The sequence below is a fragment of the Crassostrea angulata genome, chromosome 9, assembly GCF_025612915.1.
Source record: "Crassostrea angulata isolate pt1a10 chromosome 9, ASM2561291v2, whole genome shotgun sequence".
NCBI classification, from domain to species: domain Eukaryota; kingdom Metazoa; phylum Mollusca; class Bivalvia; order Ostreida; family Ostreidae; genus Magallana; species Magallana angulata.
The window spans coordinates 19,247,100-19,257,433 of NC_069119.1; the positions used below are offsets into that span (position 1 = coordinate 19,247,100).

General features: G+C 31.2%; 1 protein-coding gene across 1 annotated transcript in view; it reads right to left on the reverse strand.

Moving 5' to 3' along the window:
• LOC128162185 (von Willebrand factor D and EGF domain-containing protein-like) overlaps positions 1-4,397 on the reverse strand; it is a 59,551-nt gene extending 55,154 nt beyond the window's left edge. The window contains exons 1-2 of the mRNA XM_052825371.1: positions 4,331-4,397; positions 3,443-3,643 (exon numbers count right to left, since the gene is read on the reverse strand). Of these exons, the coding sequence (XP_052681331.1) occupies positions 3,443-3,643; positions 4,331-4,397 (268 nt within the window). The remainder of the gene's footprint in view (positions 1-3,442; positions 3,644-4,330) is intronic.
• Positions 4,398-10,334: the final 5,937 nt, after the last annotated feature.

The window sequence follows — 10,334 nt, forward strand, 5'->3', positions numbered from 1 at the left end:
TTGTAGAGAGGACACCAATGAACCCTTTTCATATTTTTTTTTCAGATTTTTAAATCTTCAAATAAGTCTGTAGCTGCGCAGTTCGACAGCTGTTTTAAGTTATTAAAACGGCATTGTCCTGTTCTTGTATGCATAATTTGCATGACAAATGACAAAAACAAGTTGCCGTCCTTTAAAAAAGGACTACAATACGTGGAACATTTGCATGTGTTTCCAACAAAAACATGAAAGTCTTACGATTATCAGAGATTCCACAGACTCTAGCCCTCTGCTTTTAACCACTAAATTCGTACGTTGTATTACGTATACATACATGTATGTATAACCCGGACTTTTTATCTCAGAATTTAAAAGGTTCATACTTCTAAAATAATTATGATCTATCTATGAATGAAGTTTGCATGTATAGTATCAGGCATTCGATGAATTCTACTATTTGCGCACACATTACGATTCGCACTACTTTGTTAACTATGCAGTGACAGCTTTGTGTAAGACTATTAAAAATTTCATATTTTGATGACTTTTTTCTTAAGATTTAAACGTTTACACAGTGACATAATTATTCAATCATACTTAAATGCTTAAAAATTTTTAATCGGGAAGTACTCTAGCCTCGCCTACTATAAAAGTAAAGTTAAGTTACACGTGTATTCGGAAAACAACAAAACATTGCAAATTATGCTATTTGATGCATGTTGTAGTTTCGGCATAACATAACTGATTTAATAATATTGATAGTTCATATCACATGTCAATAATTTCTTTAAAAGGAATACTTTGTTTCTGTACTGTTTACCGACAACATTACAATTACAGCGCCTTTGAACTTATTCACACATATGGCACGGAATCCCGATCCCGATTAAGATAAATGTGTGCTAGCCTGGTTCCCTGGGCTACCCATTAAGCACAGGTACCAGGCTAGCTCATGCGCAGGCTGAATTTTCCCCATCGCATCCGGTTTAACCTCGCTTATATATTTTATGCGTGGACCTCAGGGTCCACGCAACAAACCGTCAGCCATATCAAAATCCATAAAACGAAATACAAAGCAGAGCAACACGGACCAAAACGACATGTAGAATCTCATAATGCAGTGCTTTTATATCTTTGGAAACACTAATGGTCGGGCAGAAACAAGCCAGGTAAAAAAATGTTTACATTTTTATTCTCAGATGTAAAAGATGGTCCCACATCTCTCTTAATGTCTCAAAAGTTTGATCGGTGCTTAAGCCGACAATCGTTTGCTGACAATCATTTAGCTATCATTAAACCATTTGTCAAAATAGTATATGAAATGATATTGAACCGTAGAATCATGAATAAAGAGATAAGAGGGTTATTCCAAAGACGTTTTGAATTGCTGTGTAAACCCAGAGAAGCGAGCCACTAGCAAATCTGTTGACATTAAACTAATATTTTATTACGCTATGATTTTATGTATTGTAGAGTACATATTTCGTCCAAACACCGTTTCTTTCATATGATTGGGTTTGGGCAAATCATGTTCCAACCTGCATGTTACTTGCAGCTTCGTTTTGTTAGGGGACTTCTGTCACCAAATAGCCATGCCATGGTAAATACATATACCTATTAAATCATAGTTACATTCATTTTAGTTAGAAATAAGTATACAGTTCGAAAGTGGAAAGCGACTTTATTTTATACAGCCAAATGTTATTGAATATGAAATATAGTTATTTTCATCATTGTTTTGAATCCCAGTGCAGGGATGAGGTAACGATAAATGAGTAAAGAAGCTGACATCAAGCGTAGTTTTCTGCAATCCTGTGTCTGCATTCAATAGCTCTTGCGCCGTTAAAATAGATGTGTACTTGATGTTTTAATATTTAACCTTTGTAAACATGTACTCATTTAAGAGGTATGTTCGTCCTGCTTTAAGATTTGAGAATAAAAATGTAAACATTTCTTGAACTGGCTTGCTGCTGTACAAAACTGGCCAAAACTGTTGTTTAAAGATGATAAAGTGATTAATATGAGGCTCTTCATGTTGTTTTGTATGCAAATTATGCATCTAAGAACAGAATAATGCTTTTTAAATCACTTAGAACAGCTGTAGAAGCGCATAGCTGCAGACTTATTTTGAAGATGAAAAAATAACAGAGGGGTAAATTGTTGAATTTTGCAAATTGATGCAAAAACTTTGCCTCAAAATAGGGTACACTATTTTTATCAGTCGGCATTGGGTCTATTTTTAGAACAAGAAAAGTCCAGGTTATGCTTAGAAATCCCATATATACCTTTAGAGGCTTATTGACGTTATATTTTTATCGATTAAAGTAAATGTCAAATTCAAACAAATCTGGGCTAAATGTGACAAACATCTCTATACCTGTAAAAATCGTTTTCTTTTAGTTTTATAGGTATAAAATAAATCAAATTCTTTTTGGAAGTAGAGTAGGGGTCCAAGATATTAACTGCTTTAAATGAAATATTACATATTTTTCAATGGAAATATTACTTCAATGTACATCCATAGACACAGACAGAAATATCTCGTGCAAATTGATCGTTTTTGAGACTCATTTTAAGAATAGGGTACCCTCCTTTGAGACGAAGTTACAACTTAGATAAGCAAGCTTTGAGCTTTTTCTCAACAAATAGTTGTAGTGTGGACACTAATGACCTCCTTTCATATTTTTTAGATTTTAAAATCTTGAATTTAAGTCTGTAGCTGCGCAGTTTTTTAGTGATTTAGAAATGCATTGTTCTTCAATTGTATGCGTGATTTGCATACAAAACAACATGTTGAACGTCATTATAATTTCTTTTATATCTTTTGATAGCAGTTTAAATAAGTTTTGGACAGAAACAAGAAAGTTCCAGAAAAGTTTACATTTTTCTCCACAAATGTAAAAGATGGCCGCACATCCTCCTTAAGCCATCATATGGCCTTTACAATTGCACGTAAGCTACATGTGATAACAGGCGGGAGGATTGGACCTGCTTAACGGTTCTATGATGGACACATTTTGGTGGATCTGTAACTTTATTTAGAAAAAAAATGTTAGTTTGGAAAATTAGCACTATTTGTTAACTTGTGATCACTATAAGTAAAAAAATAAGTCAGTCAAAACTGTTTGTTATCAGAATTATGTATATAAACGCATATAAAAGATGTTTAACGAAAGGACTACATGTATGTTTACTACTTTAGATTTTGATAAAGGTTAGATTGGATTTTTACAATTGCAAATGTCATCAACTATACGATCAGGCTGAAATAGAAGGCCTTTGAAAGTTTAATCAGACTTCATCATTTAATTCACAAAGAGAACCAGACACGTATAACAGCAAACAATGCTGGCTTCATATTCTAAAAGATCCTTGCGAATCCTTTATCTACCAAACCAATTTAAAACCTGTATTTCTTTCAGAACATTTAGTATTTTACTACACTCTTTAAATTGGCACAAACCTTGCATCCATATTGGGTATATAGTACCACACTGTGTCACTGTAGGTGCCTGTGTTACCATATCATTTCCAGCACCGCTGTCAAATCGATACCATCCTTCAGACAGGAAGTTGTCACTAACAGCAATGTCTGTTGACTTTATTGTGTAAGCAATCGACCGCTTGTATTGTCCACTGATAAGCGTATAAGATGAGCAAGGCTCTGTATGATCAGGATTATCAAAATCATTTCTATATTTCATGTAAAATTTCAATATATCTATCATAATAATACGCATACATGGAATAATGAAAATATGCTTCTTTGAAAGGGGTAGGGATAACTGAGATTTTTTATTATCCTGTTGGATTGTTCAATAAGGTATGTAATTTGAGTGGCATATTCGGTCTTAATCTATGTCAGAAATATACACCAATATGACAATTTATTAAGTTACATCTAGTGATAAAACAGATTTGGTCGCGAATATTGTCTGTTTGACACCTTTTTGACAAATTTTTACTCCATCATGAAATAAGCGAGCCAAATAATAGTTAATTAATAAGTTGAAAACATTGTTTGCCCATTGAAATACAAAAATGGTGTACATCTAAGAGCTATTTTAGAATAAAATATAATGATGTCTTACCTCTTCCATTCTTAACTTTATATGTCTACACATGTAAGAATGTCGACAATTATTAACTGTAGTGTAACTTGTAATTAATTGTTTTTGTAAATGGAAAAAGGTGTTAGATAACATAAATATACAAATAAATAAAAATCAAAATATCACAAATAAAGAAAAATTATTAAATTAAAAAAATATCAAGCATTCTTGAAAATGTTAGCGATTTGTATTTTTTTAAAAATAAATTCTTACATATTTAATCAAATGAAATTAAATACCTGAATCAAAACCTTTCAACAGTGTGCAGATGACAGCCAAAATTATAAAGCAGTCAGTTTGATACATTCTGTTGAATCAAATTTGGATTGCTTCAAAGAAAAAAATATCGTTATATCAGACACAACACACACACACACACACGCACGCGCGCGCACGCACACACACACACACACACACACACACACACACACACACACACACACACACACACACACACACACACACACGCACGCACGCACGCACGCACGCACACACACACACACGCACACACACAATTTGACGTATGTGTAAAGTTATTGACCTTATTATACTACATGTATTAAATTAACTGGATGAATAACAATTTTAAATATTTTGGCAAAACAGTAGACAATACTGTATGTATTATTCTGTCTTTAACAGTGCTCAAAAATTATAGAAACATCCAATCATTTGTTTAAATGCTTAACCTGAATGCAGGTGTTCATATTTATCATGTAGTTAATAAACTATGCAATTTAAAAGCCTAAATTTATTTTCTTTACACTGTATGTGTTAATCCCTTTTTTCCTGAGGTGACAAGAAATATGTATAATTTTATTGTTAATTTAACTACACAACTATTAGAACAAGAAGAAAATAAGTTATTATAACTTCAGACGGCATTAACAACAACAAAGTTCCCTCTATTTTTCACATGAATAAAAAAAGTCATGCATTCATGCCTAGCCATATATCTACAAGTTTACTTTAAGTACCTATAATTTGTAATTTTTACATCATTTATTAATGTCTTTTTTATATTCACAAGACTTTGATCCGGGCATATTCTAACTAGTTAGAATAATCTAACTGTGTCTCGAGACAGGCCTTCACCACAGTTAATATGCCTCCCATAGGCCCGTAATGAAGCAGAGAATTTCAGAATCGCTCTGAAATGAGTTTGGAGAAAATTAATGAAATTGCATTGAAAATAAGCCAAATTATTCACAACAAACCATTTGAGGCTGTGAACACTTTTCACCTAAAAATGTAATTCATATTATTGAAGAATTTAACACTTTTCCTTTACTCGCTTTAAATTTACACATCATGTTGACATTCAGAACTCTCAGGATTTTTCATAGTAAATGCACTGTGATAGAGTTATATCCAATAATTTCTGTGATGAACAAAATAATTACATAGAAAAATTTCCGATGAAAATGTACACGTATTTATATTATTGTTTCTGATTTTATCCATGCATGAGATACTGTGGAAACATAAACTAATTAAAAAGAACTCCCCGTGATTTAGCGTGAATGTAATGCACATGCTTAAGATCGAAAAATCCAAAAAATCCATGTGGTTTCCGGAATTTATTTAAGGAAATTTGGTTGATTATTAATTAGCGAAGCTTGATTGAGAAAAAATAAAAACAAATTGATTTGGTAATATTCAAGCATCAATGATGTTTAAAATATATATAACAAAAGACAGTAATCTTCCGATTTATCGGTATTAAAGGCCAAAAATTCGAGTCTATTATTTTGATATTAATAGTAGTATAGATTTGCCGCTTATTTTTGCTAATTACTTCTCACTAGGTACGACGGCAACCTTCATATATGTACGCATGTCAAATTGGCTGTTTCATCTGTGTAAGTTTGAAGGAACAATCATAATAATAGTTTCAGTACTTTACTGACTTGTGATGAAAAATTGATTTTAAATCATAAAATGCTTTCTTTGGTAATTCTTCTGGACAATGAAGGAAGCTAGTATTGCAGAACAAAAGACAACATTCTATTTTTTAAACCAATACAAACAAATATTTTACAGGAAAACATATAATAATTTGTACTATCAAAACTTTAAATAAATCAATTCTTGACATAATATAGTGAAAATGTTTCGAAAACAGACTTACGTTTCATTCTTGTATCAATCTTAAAAAGCTGTTACTACAGCAAATGCATTCATTATATATATTAATAGTTCCACAAAACGCAGCTGATTGGCTAAACAGCTAATAGGAAGTAAATATTAAACTTCTTTTGAAATGCCGTCTGTTGGTTGTGTAAATAAGCTTCTGTATATTTGAGAACATGTCTAATACAACTATGACTCATTATCAATTAAGTATCTCAATCTTAATACAGACTATAGTTGATGTCCTATATTTAATGAAAGGCATGTCCCATATGTTTTTTGCAAAGTTAATTGAAATCATCAAATTCAAGCTTCATATTTCAATCTTTTTTTTTAATTTAATTTAACATATTGATTTTTTCCAAAGACAGCCACAGTACGTTTAAATTGATTTTTTTTTCATAGACGATCAACGATTAATGCTTGAATACATATTATGCAAAGCGCTTCTCACTATTGTTAGATCAATATTGTGAAGTGACATAATTGTAATACTTGAATCATTTTTACATTTTTCATGCAGGCAAAAGTCATAAAAAAAATGTTTGAACACGATTAAACTTTTGGTACATGTAGATGAAACGAAACTTCACGATAAATGATATAAAAAATCTCTTCTCCGGCAAAAATATAAATGAAAATATTCGTTTTCCTAAGCTAGCTACCTCCTCAGTTTATTCACGAAAACAGTATATCATCAAGGTTATTGTTTGTTTAGATATTTGGCAATATCTTATGAGTGAGAATGTTGATTAATCATTGAGTATGAGTGTGTTTTAGGGAATGGTTATGCAACACCTGCACAAATTTCTGATCGTAAGTGTGAAAACCTGGGCTTTTTGTATCAATGCAAAAAACAAATTTAGTTCCACAAAAATGTGCATATATTTTGTTAATCAAAGATCATTTTCAAATTATAAAAATATGTTAATGTTAAAAAAAACATAAAGTATATATGTCTATTAAAATACACTTCAACAGAATATGCTAGTACAGGGTTATCTAAAATTATTGGCCCATGTTGTTCATGTATTACATGTAACTCTATGATGAAAGCTCTCAAACTATAGTTTAACTGTCATTGAATCATTTTTTTGTAGAAGATTAATTAAATTATCATTTGACACGGGAACCTTTATTGCATATCTTTTTACCGTATATCTACCTTTCATGTAGATTTTCATTGCCAAAACAAGGATATGTAATGTTTGCTAGTGCACAAGAGAGGTAACAATGTTTGCTAATTACCTCATGTATACATATACATTGTAGTACTATCACCCGTTTTTTTTTTAACAAGTTTAGTGTTTTTTAACTTAGATGTCTGCTGTGCAAGGTAAAAATTTAAATAATTTGAAAGTAAAATATCTTGGGTATGGCGTAACCCATATCTATTCTTGTTATTTTTCTTTTCATCACTTCGGTCTTCACAGGATCGAATTCGAGGATCGAATTTCTGTCGTTATGTCAGTCGGTTATTCGGATAACCATTGTAAAATTAACACAATAAAAATGTATCAAAAAAATTAATTTTCTATTAGTTCATATTCTTCTAATTTAATCTTCCATATTTCCTGACTTCAAATCATCAACTAAATAACCAACAATATTTCATATTTCACGTTTGCTAGTTAATACAAACCTTTTTTTGCATTGCGTTGGTTGAAAGTGTGAAAAATAATCACATCTACTACAACACGTGCACTAACAAGTTCATGTATCTTGTCTATGCGCAAGACTTAGATATATTTATCAATCATTGTAAAATGCTCATTCAAATAATGAAACATTGAAAGCAAAATTAGATATAACACGGACATCTATGTGTATATAACTTTTTACGCAATTGTCCTAAGAATCTTTTGAGTCAGTTTTGATCGATCACAAATTAAACACTATTTGAATTAATCGGACCACGATTATATAAATTTGTTCATGCATGCACTTTTTAAAATTGCGTAATTTACTGACAAAACAATCACATATCGTTTCTAAGACGAAGAACACTACGACTATTCTTTTCATTTTGATGATTATTTTTTCCTGTTTCTTTTTACTGGAACATTTGTTCGAAAAAATAATTTACTAAAGAAATTGCTATACTGCTTGTTACTGTTATGTCAATCTACCACATTGCATTGACAGGTTCCTTAAGACTATAAAAAAATGAGAGGATGGTCAATGCTATCGAAACGAATATAGTTAACAAAATCATCAAATTTACTTCGTATGCTAGAGCACTGCATCCTGTTATATTTCTTGATACCCAGATATTACATATATTTTATAATGTACGTGACTTAGAGTGTATTACATGTAGCAGACTTTCTACGCTTCTAGTCACAGTTTTGATACGTTGGCCGAAAAAAAAACTTAATATAAAGCAGAATGTCGATTAAAACTTAGAACACAAATAAAAACCTACATGCCTAAGGCTTTAAGCAAATTTTTTGTGTTGGTTGTGTCAGCTAGTGAATTGATAATTTTTGTTGTAGAAACGCATGCGCTTTGGTAGGGAGTATATAATTGTGCTGATTTCCGTAGTAAATATTTGTTTTGAAATCTATAATTTCTATCATCAAACATTGGAATTATTATTTGAGCAGGGCACCTGTGTCACCGAACCCGTAAAACGTTATACTTATTGTTTCCATAAAATATTTGATTCTCAATACTTTGTTATAAGAGAAAGAGGTATGATTTATCATAATGTAAGATATAAATTGATCATGTATAGCAATACGAACAAAGCATCAACAAAGAAAGTTAACAATAGGCAAGAGTAGAGATAACAAAAATTCAAAACATGTATTACACATATAATAATATAATGATCATATTTAAAACCCACAACTGTTAAACACAGTTTTTAATATGAAAAAACCCCCACCGATTAAAGCTTTAAGAATGTACATTAATGTAAATGATATGTCAAAAGTTATTTGAGGATTTATATTTAAATGTTATACATTTTTCGCGACCGAAAAATTGTTTCTAATATATAATGCAATTCACAGTCGGTCTGTGATTTCTATGTTTGTTTGGTTTTTTTGTATTTTATATATTGTAAATAACTTTTTTATGTAAATGTTGTAAATTACAATGCGATGTTGCGTATGCATTGTGTAACTGTTTGCGAGTGTGTCTAAATGGGAGGGGGCAAGACTACCTCCCAATAGGCTATGTCTTCACATACAGAGACAGGAAGGCGCCTACTTTGATGTATTATCAAGGAGGCAGGTGATTTGCTTCTGTGTTACAATTATAACATCACTTAATTTCTTGGTATGATATAAGGGAGATTACAGGTCACCTTATTACAATAAAACATATGTCGTAGAATAATAATGGTTCATTATGGTTTCGTTACCCCCTATAGTAGATTTCTTAACTTTAGATGGTTAATCTTTAAAACATATAGTACGATTCATTCCACTTTCATTTTGCGGCAACAATGCACTGCATTTTGTAGTAGAGTGCACAGGGTTGATTAGCCGAAGGTCTGTAGCTCTGGATCTGAAAAAAATTATGATGGACGACCTGGGAGCTACATTGTAACCCATTGAAAAAACTGTTCGCGCAAAAACGTTGTTTTCATTTAACTGTGAATGAGGTGAAATGCTAAACCACTAAGCATTTGAAATATTTGCTGGTTGTGGATTTACTTTATTTTGAGCATTTAACTTACAATTAAACATATGTTGGGTACATGTTGAATTTGTGTGGGTTAACCAAAAAATGTGAGTGTCTATTGGCATCAAACAAAATGATATACCACTTCAAGTGATCGCCAAATGTAAATAAAATTAAACACCTTGTTCTCTCAAACCTGTATAGATAAAAAAGATAAAAAAAAATGATATTCAACTTTTGCATGGGGAGTAAAGTAAGAATCCCAAATTTCATAATACATGTGCTTTAGGATTTATATCAGAGATTCGTTGTTTAAATCTGAAATGAAATTATTAAAATATTTAAAAGGAATCAAGTGTTGGGAACACTTACAGTTAATATATACTCACTTAAAACAATGCATTCACAGTGTATATATCTAATACATCTACAACCACAGTTAACCATATATAGCAAAATAATTTAGAAAAAAAAAAT